The following is a 13,662-nucleotide window of genomic DNA, read 5'->3' on the forward strand; positions in this document are numbered from 1 at the left end:
GGTGGCACCTGATCATTGCAGATTCGCAAACTGGTCTAGTTAGTGACTGTTTTTAGCTCCATTAACTTTAGTTGGGCTAGTGCAAATGGCTATTACTGAGCTACCTGAGACTGTGCGTTTCACAAATCAACACTGCCTTGCCATCGATTTCTAATGGGCTTGAAGACAACATATACTTTGCACCCACTGCACAACACGGGCTGAGCATCCCCAAATTAGATGTGATACCATGAGGGGAGCGGCATTTTCACATTCAATCAATGTTTAGCCTTGGAATTGGTTTGCTCTGTAAACTGTGCACTGTAATCCACTCCTGGTTTTGTTTGTAAAAGTAGGACCTTGGTGTAGGCCAAAAAGTAGATTACACTCTGCACGCCACCCCACGTGTTCTACAATTCCATCAAGTCTCTGAGCCTTCCTGGACAAGTCCATTATCAACCAGATTACTGAAAACTCTATTTGCCAAGTTGGGTTGGCAAGACCTGTCAATTCCCACTGTGATGGAGAAGTCCATTGAGTGAAAGATTATCATGAGGTGTTTGGGCGCTTGCCTATGAGATGAGATGTCTAAACAGCTTACCAGAAGAGTGCAATAATAAAGTCAGGGTCATCTGGGAAGGGGGATTGAGGAATTCCCAAACAAAGAGCATTGCGGGAGAGTTTGTCCCGGAGGCATATTAGTGTACATGCTAACCTCTACAAGTCTGAGTGTGGAAGCTTCCACTTTTGTGTTAATATATAAATTCAAAATGTTGAGTAAACTTCATTTGAACTTACTCCACCTGTTTTGTTGTTCTACCATTGGACATTTGAGACAAAATATCCACAGGAAAGTGTTATTAACCTGACTTTTCAGAACACTGGTGTGTATATGGTTCTGTCAGCTTGTATTTCTGCTTTGTAGTTTCAATCTACTGACACTATTTTTTACATAGTGTGCATCACTTGCCACTGCATCAGGAGATTGAAAATATAGACCGACGTTCTAAACCCTAAAAACTAGGGTTTATAATACTTTCCTGCTGATATTCATTATATGCACAAAAAATTCTAAGCAATAAAAACCATCAGGGTGATAACCGATGGTGAAACCACATGACAACAGTTTCATGCTGATCTCATTGGACACGTCACAATCACATCCGCTTTAGCCGACATATCCATAGTGGTATTTTTTATTTTATTTTGTGAGACATAAGGAACAACCACCCGGTTGAGTAAGTTCAAATATAACTTTATTGAAAATTCTGGCTTGTAGAGGTCGTTAGAGGAATAAAAAATATACTATTTCTTTGTTTCAGAGTGTGCAAAAAGCAAGGTGTATTAGGCAATACACACGAATGCATACACCCCTTCTGCTAACTTACCTGTCTGTCTGAAGTCACCAAGCGGAATTCTTGAGAGAGTTTCCCAAAGAAGGACCTGTGCGTCATTCGGAATGGGTGTATAGTACCCTGTGGGTACCACACAAACACACAGTCACGTGAAAGGATGTGAGAGATTAGGATGAAACCTGTAATGCTTGCAGAGAAGTAAGGGGATAGTCTTACATAATACTACCATCTAGTGGCTTCACAATGTAGTGTTTATCCTTCTTCTTCAGCTACAGTAGTTTGCCAGTAAGTAATTAATTAAATACATATATACACACACACACACACATATATTTTTTTACATTAGACCTCCCAACTTGTCTTAAAAAGGAAAAAAACTTACCAGCACAAACATGTCAGTTTCATGCTTTTTTCTGTGCATTGGGATATCTGCAGAGGAAAAGAAAGTATGTGGTTATGGAAAGCACTGATACAAAAAAATGATATAAAGTAAAGTATTAATCTAACGTTATTTTCAAGATACCAGAATGATGCATGTTTGATATATATATATTTTTTCCCCATTTTATTTAACTAGGCAAGACAGTTAAGAAAAAAAAATGTATTTACAATGAAGGCCTACCCTGGTCAAACCCTAACGACGCTGTGCCAATTGTGCGTCGCCCTACAGGTCTCCCAATCATGGCCGGGGGTGATACAGCCTGCAATCGAACCAGGGTCTGTAGTGATGCCTCTAGCACTGAGATGCAGTGCCTTAGAACGCTGCGCCACTCTGGAGCCTAAATGATGCATGGTTTTCAAAATGCATTTCCACCTAAGACTTACCCGCAGGCCAGTGTGTCCCCAGTGTTTTATGTTAATGTAAACTCTTGGTGCAATTGTGTCTCCATCAGGAATGTGACATTAAAGACATAGAGCAAGAAGATGCAGGTGGCAAAGGTTTAAAAAATCTGCAGATAGCCAGTCAGCCACCTAGCTCTGCTTTGATTTCCTGGCCTAATGTTAAACAGCTAACTAGCAGATGAAACGTTATCAAGGTTAGTTAACTTTGCCCCGGAATTCAGGTAAGCGCACTCTAGCAAAGCACGTTAGCTGACAAGTTTTATCGTCTTGGCAATCATATCATGGCAATGCCAATGCATTAGGTACAGTGAAGATTTACCTAGCTACACACAGCTGTGGAAAGATGCTTCATAGCGGATTATGGTTTCTAACAGTGGCTAGCCAGTTTACCGTTACCCTAGCTACCAATAACATTGCGCTGGCTAGCTAGCATAACATAGCTACCGGCAACGTTAGCTAACTAAATACCTGAATCGTTGATAACGTCCACCGCCACCATGTCAGGTTTATCCAGGGGACCAACTTTCCTCTCGGTCACCCCGGACGGCACCACGTCCGGCTTGGAACCGAATTTTCTGGGGTAAAAGTCCCCAACATTGTGATACGATAGTCCTGATGGAGATGTGGTCATACCATCCATCGCCATTTTGGACCCTTCAAATCGACTGAACTCTCGAGAACCTCTTAGTTGCGCGTGCCTGCACAAATTCACAGATCTGTATATCATCTTATCGTGATCTAGCTATTGGCTATCCCGAAAAAAATATTGTTTACATGGTTTTGCAGCCAGGGATTTCAGGGCGTCATACAACTTCAGGTGAGAAGATACCATTTTTATTGCAAAAAAAACCCCAAAACGCTCATTTAATGAAATCACGTATCTCTGACTGATGCATTCAATACCCACTGTCTGCTGAAATTGCAGTTATGTTAGTGGTTGATAAGAAATAAGAATCTGTATTAATAACAATGACATGAAGACATTCACCAAATTGACCAACACAGTTGGTTTAAATAGCTAGTGCCTGCGTTCAAAACATCTGGCAACTAGGAAAAATACGGGGTCAAATCATGACGTCAGTGATCTTCAGGTTGGAAAGTCGGCGCTCTAGAAAGAGGCCCGAGTTGGATGTGTAATGATTACTTTTAATTTTTGTTTATTTCACTTTATATATGATCTACCTCACTTGCTTTGGCAATGTTAACACATGTTTCCCATTCCAATAAAGCCCTTGAATTTAATTGAACGTTCAAATCGATTTTTCCCAGTCGGACTTCGTTTTTTCCCTCTCGAGTAAACAGTTGATTTGAACGCACTAAAGTCGGAGGTCGGAGATTTCCGAGTTCCCAGTTATTTTGAACGCGGAATTCTCGAACCCACAAAAAGAAAATATGCACATTTTCCCACCAGTGAAGTGTTTCCACCAAATTGACTTTTTGCGGATAAAAATCAGTGCGTGATGACGCATTTAGTGCACACAACATTTATATTTTCACTTGCGTTTTTAGGTACCGAATAAAAATAGGAATTTCAATGTTTCCAGCACATTTTCAACTCTTCCGATAGTTTTGCCACAAAAACTGTTGCATTTAATAGCAACGCTGCCTACCTTGGCGCATGCGCTCTAGCCAAAGATCGCAGCTACAGTGCGGTTAGGCTCAGTGAGGGTATTGTCATGATAAGCGATAATATTGTTCTTTGTCAAACGGCAGTCGAGCATTTATGTCATCAGAATAAGACCCTCTATATTTATTGGAAAGCAGTATGAAGAGCACAATGCACTTTCACCACCCTGTGAAGTTCATCATAATCTATTTTATCGAGAGTTTAATAAACGTCATGGTTTCTCGAGAATGTAGGGTCATGGCTAGAAGGGATCCAGCATTTGTCAAATTAACGGAAAAAATATTTGTTTTTACATTTTCGCTAACCTTAACCAAATTCTCCTAAACTGATACGTTAATTATTCTAACATGTTGCGTCAATTATCTTAACCTCCTACGAAACGTCAATATGACTTTAATTTGACACATTCTGGATCCCTTCTAGCCAAGACCGAGTCGTAGTGGGGAGGACAACACACCATATCGCGTGACTCCCAAATTCCTTCTTCTTCTTTGGAGTTTAACTGCGGTTGGCGTTCAATATGTTGCATTAACGCCCCATTTGGAAATGGGAAGCAAAAATAAATAAAAATAAAACTCCTTCATATTAACCATACACCCATTAAAAACACACTACCCCATTCACCGACTTTGACCCTATCTACTCCTGCACCTTCACAATAGCCTGGGAGGATGGGACACAACCACTCAACACACCCTGTAACTCTTCTGAAGTCAAATCTCATATACCCAAATACTTCTCTGCATCTGCCACCACAACATATATTTTCTGGGATTTACGTTCCATTTTTGCAGTACAGTTGATAACCATTGCTATGAATGCTAAAAAGCCAACCTTAATGAAGCATATGTCACTTGTTGGCCTATCTCTCTACAACACATAGGGATCCGCTCACTCTACTTTCTTCACTGCCTCAGCATACGACACCTACTGCACTTTTTTTAATATATATTTTTATATTTAACCTTTATTTAGAGGAAACCAGATTGCATACCAGAGTGAATACTATAGACATCAAGAAAGCCAGTCAGTTGATTATTGACAAGTTTTTTCAACACTTTTGATAAACACTGCAAAATATAAATATGCCTATAACATTTAGGATCCGCTTGATCTCCCCCTTTAAATAAAGGACAAACTGTGGCTGCCTTCCAAGAAAATAGGCACCTCCCCAGAAAGGAGAGACAGGCTTGGCAATGATAGGGCCAGCAACCTTAAAGAAGAAAGGGTCTAAACCATCTGACCCAGATGTTTTTTTGGGGTCAAGTTTCAGGACCTCTTTTAGCACCTCGGATTCAGTGACTGCCTGCAAGGAGAAACTTGGTTGCGGGGCAAGGGAAGAAGAGGGGGAAGCATCGGGGATATTCATATTAGAAGGGTTGGGAGATGAGGAAATGTTGGACGGGCAAGGAGGCATGGCTGAGTCAAATAGGAATCCTGACTTAATGAAGTGGTGATTAAAGAGCTCAGCCATGTGCTTCTTGTCAGTAACAACCACATCATCAACATTAATGGACATGGGCAGCTGTGAGGAGAAGGGTTTATTCTACAGGTCTTTAACCGTTTTTCAGAACGTCTTGGGGTTAGACCCACAGAGAGAGAATTGCTCCTTAAAGTAACTAACTTTGGCCTTCTGGATAGCCTGAGCGCACTTATTTCTCATTTGCCTGAACGAGAGCCAGTCAGCCTGAGTGTGTGTGCTGAGCCTTTCGCCAAATGCAGTTCTTGAGGTGGAGTAACTCTGCAAGATCACGGTTCGAAACAGGGGCTGACCAGGGGCTGAACCTGTTTTTAATTCTCATTTTCATTATGGGGGAGTGTTTGTTAATACCACTGAAAATATAAAAAAAGAAGGTCCAAGAGTCTTCAACAGAGCTGATTCTATACCATTTTACAGAGGCCATTTCATGAAGGAAGGCTTGTTCATTAAAGTTTTTTAGCAAGGGTCTATGACAAATCAGGACAGGTTGTTTCCCTGAGCAGCCACAGGCTGTTAAACAGTGATCACTAAGATCATTACAGAAAACACCAGACTGATACCTATCAGGATTATTTGTGAGGATACCATAAAGAAGAATAGCCTTTTCTGGGTGTTTGGAGTCATACCTTGTGGGATTGGTAATAATCTGAGAAAGATTTAAGGAGTCCCATTGCTTTAGGATTTGGTCAGGTGGTTTAAGCATGAACTACTCTGACTCTTGCACCTCAAACTGCCTCTCTCGCACCGGACACTTCTGATCCTCAGCAACATGGACAGTTGACACAAACAACTTTATTCATATAAATTACACAATCCTCTATCCCATTCCCTCCTGCACACTTCCCACATCTTGGAATCTCCCGCCTACAAACTGCTGCGACATGACCATAAATATTGCACTTAAAACAGTGCAGTGGATTCGGTGCAAAAGCTCTAACAGGATAACTGATATATCCTAACATGACTTTGTCGGGTAGAGACTCTGACACAAAACACAAAACGACTTACACTGACTCCTATGTTTCACAACGCTCACCACTGGTTCTGCGTCGCACCAAACGCCGGGCATCACAAACACCAGGACTTCAATTGCTCCACCTCCAAACTCCAAGTTTATTTCGATATGATAGTAATCCCAGTCTGCTGTTCCCACATGCTTCAAGAGGGCCACTATTGTAGCCGATAAATAAATAAAGGTAAAATAAAAAATAAAAATAAATTGTCCCTGTTCTCAAGAAAGCTAAGGTAACTGAGCTAAACGACTACCGCCCCGTAGCACTCACTTCCGTCATCATGAAGTGCTTTGAGAGACTAGTCAAGGACCATATCACCTCCACCCTACCTGACACCCTAGACCCACTCCAATTTGCTTACTGCCCAAATAGGTCCACAGACGATGCAATCTGAACCACACTGCACACTGCCCTAACCCATCTGGACAAGAGGAATACCTTTGTGAGAATGCTGTTCATCGACTACAGCTCAGCATGTTAACACCATAGTACCCTCCAAACTCGTCATCAAGCTCAAGACCCTGGGTCTCGACCCTGCCCTGTGCAACTAGGTACTGGACTTCCTGACGGGCCGCCCCCAGGTGGTGAGGGTAGGTAACAACATCTCCACCCCGCTGATCCACAACACTGGGGCCCCACAAGGGTGCGTTCTGAGCCCTCTCCTGTACTCCCTGTTCACCCATGACTGCGTGGCCATGCACGCCTCCAACTCAATCATCAAGTTTGCAGACGACACTACAGTGGTAGGCTTGATTACCAACAACGACGAGATGGCCTACAGGGAGGAGGTGAGGGCCCTCGGAGTGTGGTGTCAGGAAAATAACCTCACACTCAACGTCAACAAAACAAAGGAGATGATTGTGGACTTCAGGAAACAGCAGAGAGAGCACCCCCCTATCCACATCGATGGGACAGTAGTGGAGAGGGTAGTAAGTTTTAAGTTCCTCGGCGTACACATCACAGACAAACTGAATTGGTCCACCCACACAGACAGCGTCGTGAAGAAGGCGCAGCAGCGCCTCTTCAACCTCAGGAGGCTGAAGAAATTTGCCTTGTCACCAAAAGCACTCACAAACTTCTACAGATGCACAATCGAGAACATCCTGTCGGGCTGTATCACCGCCTGGTACGGCAACTGCTCCGCCCACAACCGTAAGGCTCTCCAGAGGGTAGTGAGGTCTGCACAACGCATCACCGGGGGCAAACTACCTGCCCTCCAGGATAGCTACACCACCCGATGTCACAGGAAGGCCATAAAGATCATCAAGGACAACAACCACCCGAGCCACTGCTATCATCCAGAAGGCGAGGTCAGAACAGATGCATCAAAGCAGGGACAGAGAGACTGAAAAACAGCTTCTATCTCAAGGCCATCAGACTGTTAAACAGCCACCACTAACATTGAGTGGCTGCTGCCAACACACTGACTCAACTCCAGCCACTTTAATAATGGGAATTGATAGAAATTGATGTAAAAATATATCACTAGCCACTTTAAACAATGCTACTTAATATGTTTACATACCCTACATTACTCATCTCATATGTATATGTATATACTGTACCCTATATCATCTACTGCATCTTTATGTAATACATGTATCACTAGCCACTTTAAACTATGCTATTTTGTTTACATACCCTACATTACTCATCTCATATGTATATACTGTACTCGATACCATCTACTGCATCTACTGCAGCCTATGCCGTTCTGTACCATCACTCATTCATATATCTTTATGTACATATTCTTTATCCCTTTATCCCATATTCTTTTTGGAATTGTTAGCTTAGATTACTCGTTGGTTATTACTGCATTGTCGGAACTAGAAGCACAAGCATTTTGTTACCTTCGCATTAACATCGGCTAACCATGTGTATGTGACAAATAGATTTGATTTGTGCCATAAAGGCTTTTTCACCTTAATTTATCACATTATTCATTTTACCAATGCAACAAAAATCCACCATGTCGCACAAACAAATTATCTGTTGGCATTTATAAAATTGTACCAAAACTTCCTTTTTCCATCATAGCTGTCGTGATAAAAATAAATAAATGTATATGGTATGTCTTTACTCGCATAAAAACTGGATAAAAACGGGGTTATTGCACAAATCATAATCAAATCTACATTGATTGGTGGCGTACACAGATTCACAGATTTGCAGTGAGATGCTTGTGTTTCTAGCTCCAACAGTGCAGTAATACCTAGCCCAATAATGTACTAAAGTAACATAACGTTTATAACGGCAGATCTCCTCCTCGTCTGAAGAGGAGTAAGGATCGGACCAAGATGCAGCGTGTTAAGTGTTCATGATGATTACTTTAATACATAAACTGAACACTATAAAATTCAAAACAATAAATGTGAACATGAACGAAACAGTACCGTGTTGCGGCAAACACTCACACGGAAACAAACACCCACAAACCAACAGTGAAACCCTGGCTACCTAAGTATGATTCTCAATCAGAGACAACTAACGACACCTGCCTCTGATTGAGAACCATACTAGGCCGAAACAGAAACCAAACATAGACTGCCCACCCCAACTCACGCCCTGACCATACTAAATAAAGACAAAACAAAGGAAATAAAGGTCAGAACGTGACAACGTTACTCCTTATAGTCCAAAGTCCTTAAAGGTTCTATTTAAACAGTGAATTGGTTCAGGAAACCAAAACAGCCAAATGCTCCATCTAAACATGAATCGATTCTCAATTGCAGTATAATTCTTGAAACATAAATCCCTCTACTTTCATATCTCAAAATAATTTCACAAATGCAAAATACACACATACTGTACTCTGTTTTAACAAGTTTTAACACAGTTGCAGCCGACAGTATTTTTTTGTGACAACAAGTTTGTGGTGTCCGTCTTCTGTTTACAAATCACATTTATTTATAAAGCCATTTTTAAATCAGCAGATGTCATAAAGTGCTTATACAGAACATAGCCTAAACCCCCAAACAGCAAGCAATGCAGGCGTAGAAGCACGGTGGCTAGGAAAAACTCCTTAAAAAGGCAGGAACCTAGGAAGAAACCTAGACAGGAACCAGGCTCTGAGGGGTGGCCAGTTCTCTTCTTGCTGTGCCAGGGGAGATTATAGGACTGCATGGCCATTAAGGCCAGATCATTCTTCAAGATGTTCAAACGTTCATAGATAACCAGGAGGGTCAAATAATAATCACAGTGGTTGTAGAGGGTGCAACAGCTCATTACCTTAGGAGTAAATGTCAGTTGGCTTTTCATAGCCGAGCATTCAGAGGTCGAGACAGCAGGTGCAGGCGGTAAAGAGGGAGAAAAGGAACAGAGAGGTAATGAGAGGTAGTGAGCTCATGGGCTCCTGAGTTCATCTGCAAAAAAATGGAATAAGGTGTAAACTTGGCAGTAGAAAACCTAAACAGTATATTTGACCTCTCAGCTTCCCTATCAAATCAAAACATTTCAAGCAGACAACCTAAGAAAATTAACAACAATGTCAAATGCTTTGATGAAGAATGCAAAAACCTAAGAAAGACATTGAGAAACCTATCCAACCAAAAACATAGAGACCCGGAAAGCCTGAGCCTATGTCTACACTATGGTGAATCAATAAAACAATACAGAAATACACTATGGAAAAAGAAGGAACAGCATGTCAGAAATCAGCTCAATGTAACTGAAGAATCCATAAAATCTAACCACTTCTGGGAAAATTGGAAAACTGCAAACAAACAACAACACGAAGTGTATGGGTAAACCACTTCTCCAATCCTTTTGGCTCTATAACAAAGAACAAACAGAAAAAACATATACATGATCAAATACAAATCTTAGTATCAACCATTAAAGACTACTAGAACCCACTGGATTCTCCAACTACATTGAATGAACTACAGGACAAAATGCAAACCTTCCAAACCAAAAAGGCCTGTGGGGTTGATGAAATCCTAAATGAAATGATATACAGACCACAAATTCCAATTGGATGTACTTAAACTCTTTAACATAATTCTCAACGCTGGCATCTTCCCCAATATTTGGAACCAAGGACTGATCACCCCAATCCACAAAAGTGGAGGCAAATTAGACCCCAATAACTACCGTGGGATATGCGTCAACAGCAACCTTGGGGAAAATCCTCTGCATTATCATTAACGCAGACTCGTACACTTCCTCAGCAAAAACAATGTACTGAGCAAATGTCAAATTGGCTTTTTACCAAATTACCATACGATAGACTATGTATACACCCATCCTAGAAACCAAGATGGAGTAGCAGTGCAGACGTGGTTTGTCGTCCTTTCGTTTACTTTTTGCATTTTTCGTTTTTTGTATAAATTCCTATTTATTTTTCAATCTCTTTTTCCATTTTTAAAGTAAATACACCTTAAAGTAAATATGCCTCACTCAATGTGACACAGATCCGCTATTTCTTTTAGACCTTATAGCCAAAACTTTCATCAGAAGCTAGTCAGCTAATTAGCTACTAGCTATTTAGTCATTATTAGCCAATGCTAGCGGCCTTTACCCTCTGCTTAGGCACCAGACGCTTTTCAGCCTGGATAATACCTGCCAGCCTTGGACTGTTTTTCTCCACTACAATGCCGGATTCCTGCTGTAAACCCTGGACCATTGATCATCACAGCTAGCTAGCTGCCACTGACTTACCCAGCCCCGAAGCTAGCCCTGAGCCAGGCGCATCTCCCGGCTAGCAAACAAAATGACCACAACTACATGACCACAACTTTCGCCATCTGGCCCGGTCCCTTCGTCGACACGGTGCCCCGCCGTACCACCACGACTGGTCGCAGACGTAATTCCATCAGCTGTGCCTTCATCCGGCCTTTGCCGGATGTCGGAGCAGACGCTTCTGCCTACCCCGGCCTGCTAACTTTAAACGCCGTGTCTCCCTCGTGCTAGCGTAGAATTGACTACCCCGCGGCTTCCCTGTTCCATCTATTAAGGTAGACTAGACCCTATGGCTACACTTGGCTACATAGCTGATGCCTGCTGGACTGTTCATTTTCACAGTAGTCCACTTTGTTTACCTTTGTTTATCTATCGGCCCTAGCCCCAAACTCAGGCCCTGTGTATAGTTAAACGACCCTCTCTGCCCATTCATCGCCATTTTACCTGTTGTTGTTGTCTTAGCTGATTAGCTGTTGTTGTCTTACCCGTTGTTTTCTTAGCTAGCTCTCCCAATCAACACCTGTGATTGCTTTATGCCTCGCTTTATGTAGCTCTCAAATGTCAATATACCTTGTATACTGTTGTTTAGGATCGTTATCATTGTTTTAGTTTACTGCAGAGCCCCCAGTCCCACTGTACATGCCTCAGATACCTCCTTTGTCCCACCTCCCACACATGCGGTGACCTCCCCCAGTATAACCAGCGTGTCCAGAGGTGCAACCTCTCTCATCATCACTCAGTGCCTCGGCTTACCTCCACTGTACCCGCACCCCACCAAACCCCCGTCTGCACATTATGCCCTGAATCTATTCAACCACGACCAGAAATCTGGTCCTTTTTATTCTCTGTCCCCAACGTATTAGACGACCAGTTTTGCTAGCCTTTAGCCGTACCCTCATCCTACTCCTCCTCTGTTCCTTGGGTGATGTGGAGGCTAACCCAGGCCCTGCATGTCCCCAGGCACTCTCATTTGTTGAGTTCTGTAATCGAAAACATGCATGAAACCAAGCATTTAACATCAGAAGTTTGTTTTACTCCCTAAGTTTGTTTTACTCACAGCTTTAGCACACTCCGCCAACCCGGATGTCTTTGCGTGTCTGAATCCTGGTTTAGGAAGGCCACCAAAAATTTGGAGATTTCTATATCCAACTACAACATTTTCTGTCAAAGATAGAACTGCCAAAGGGGAGGAGTTGCAATCTACTGCAGAGATAGCTTGCAAAGTTCTGTCATACTTTCCAGGTCTATGCCCAAACAGTTTGAGCTTCTAATTTAAAAAATGAATCTCTCCAGAAATAAGTCTCTCACTGTTGTCGCCTGTTATAGACCCCCCTCAGCTCCCAGCTGTGCCCTGGACACCATATGTGAATTGATTGCCCCCCGTCTATCTTCAGAGTTTGTTCTGTTAGGTGACCTAAACTGGGATATGCTTAACACCCCAGCAGTCCTACAATCTAAGCTAGATGCCCTCAATCTCACACAAATGATCAAGGAAACCAACAGGTACAACCCTAAATCCATAAACATGGGCAACCTCATAGATATTATCCTGACCAACTTGCCCGCCAAATACACCTCTGCTGTTTTCATTCAGGATCTCAGCGATCACTGCCTCATTGTCTGCATCCGCTATGGGTCCGCAGTCAAACGACCACCCCTCATCACTGTCAAACACTCTCTAAAACACCTCTGTGAGCAGGCCTTTTTAATCGACCTGGCCCGGGTATCCAGGAAGGATATTGACCTCATCCAGTCAGTCGAGGATGCCTGGTTGTTCTTTAAAAGGAATTTCCTCGCCATCTTAAATAAGCATGCCCCTTTCAAAAAATGTAGAACTAAGAACAGATATAGCCCTTGGTTCACTCCAGACCTGACTGCCCTTGACCAGCACAAAAACATCCTGTGGTGGACTACAATAGCATCGAATAGTCCCCGCAATATGCAACTTAAGTAAGTAAGTAAGTAAGGAACCAATACACACAGTCAGTCAGGAAAGCGAAGGCTAGCTTTTTCAAACAGAAGTTTGCATCCTGTAGCTCTAACTCCAAAAAGTTTTGGGACACTGTAAAGTCCATGGAGAACAAGAGCACCTCCTCCCAGCTGCCCACTGCACTGAGGCTAGGTAACACGGTCACCACCAATAAATCCATGATAATCAAACATTTCAATAAGCATTTCTCTATGGCTGGCCATGCTTTCCTCCTGGCTACCGCAACCCCGGCCAACAGCTCTGCACCCCCCCAAGCTACTTGCTCGAGCCTCCCCCCGCTTCTCTTTCACCCAAATCCAGATCGCAGATGTTCTGAAAGAGCTGCAAAACTTGGACCTGTACAAATCAGCTGGGCTAGACAATCTGGACCCTCTCTTTCTAAAATTATCCGCTGCCATTGTTGCAACCCCTACTACCAGTCTGTTCAACCTCTGTTTCGTATCGTCCGAGATCCCTAAAGATTGGAAAGCTGCCGCGGTCATCCCCTCTTCAAAGGGGGTGACACTCTAGACCCAAACTGTTATAGACCTATATTCATCCTGCCCTGCCTTTCTAAAGTCTTTGAAAGCCAAGTTAATAAACAGATCACTGACCATTTCGAATCCCACTGTACCTTCTCCGCTGTGCAATCCAGTTTCCGAGCTGGTCATGGGTACACCTCAGCCACGCTCAAGGTACTAAACGATATCATA

General features: G+C 42.7%; 1 protein-coding gene across 1 annotated transcript in view; it reads right to left on the bottom strand.

Moving 5' to 3' along the window:
* Positions 1-2,868, bottom strand: part of LOC109890027 (zinc transporter 6-like) — a 74,796-nt gene extending 71,928 nt beyond the window's left edge. The window contains exons 1-3 of the mRNA XM_020481986.2: positions 2,646-2,868; positions 1,717-1,763; positions 1,368-1,454 (exon numbers count right to left, since the gene is read on the bottom strand). Of these exons, the coding sequence (XP_020337575.1) occupies positions 1,368-1,454; positions 1,717-1,763; positions 2,646-2,823 (312 nt within the window). The 5' untranslated portion in view covers positions 2,824-2,868. The remainder of the gene's footprint in view (positions 1-1,367; positions 1,455-1,716; positions 1,764-2,645) is intronic.
* Between the last annotated feature and the right edge of the window lie 10,794 nt (positions 2,869-13,662).

The sequence above is a fragment of the Oncorhynchus kisutch genome, linkage group LG4 (genome assembly GCF_002021735.2).
Source record: "Oncorhynchus kisutch isolate 150728-3 linkage group LG4, Okis_V2, whole genome shotgun sequence".
NCBI classification, from domain to species: Eukaryota; Metazoa; Chordata; class Actinopteri; order Salmoniformes; family Salmonidae; genus Oncorhynchus; species Oncorhynchus kisutch.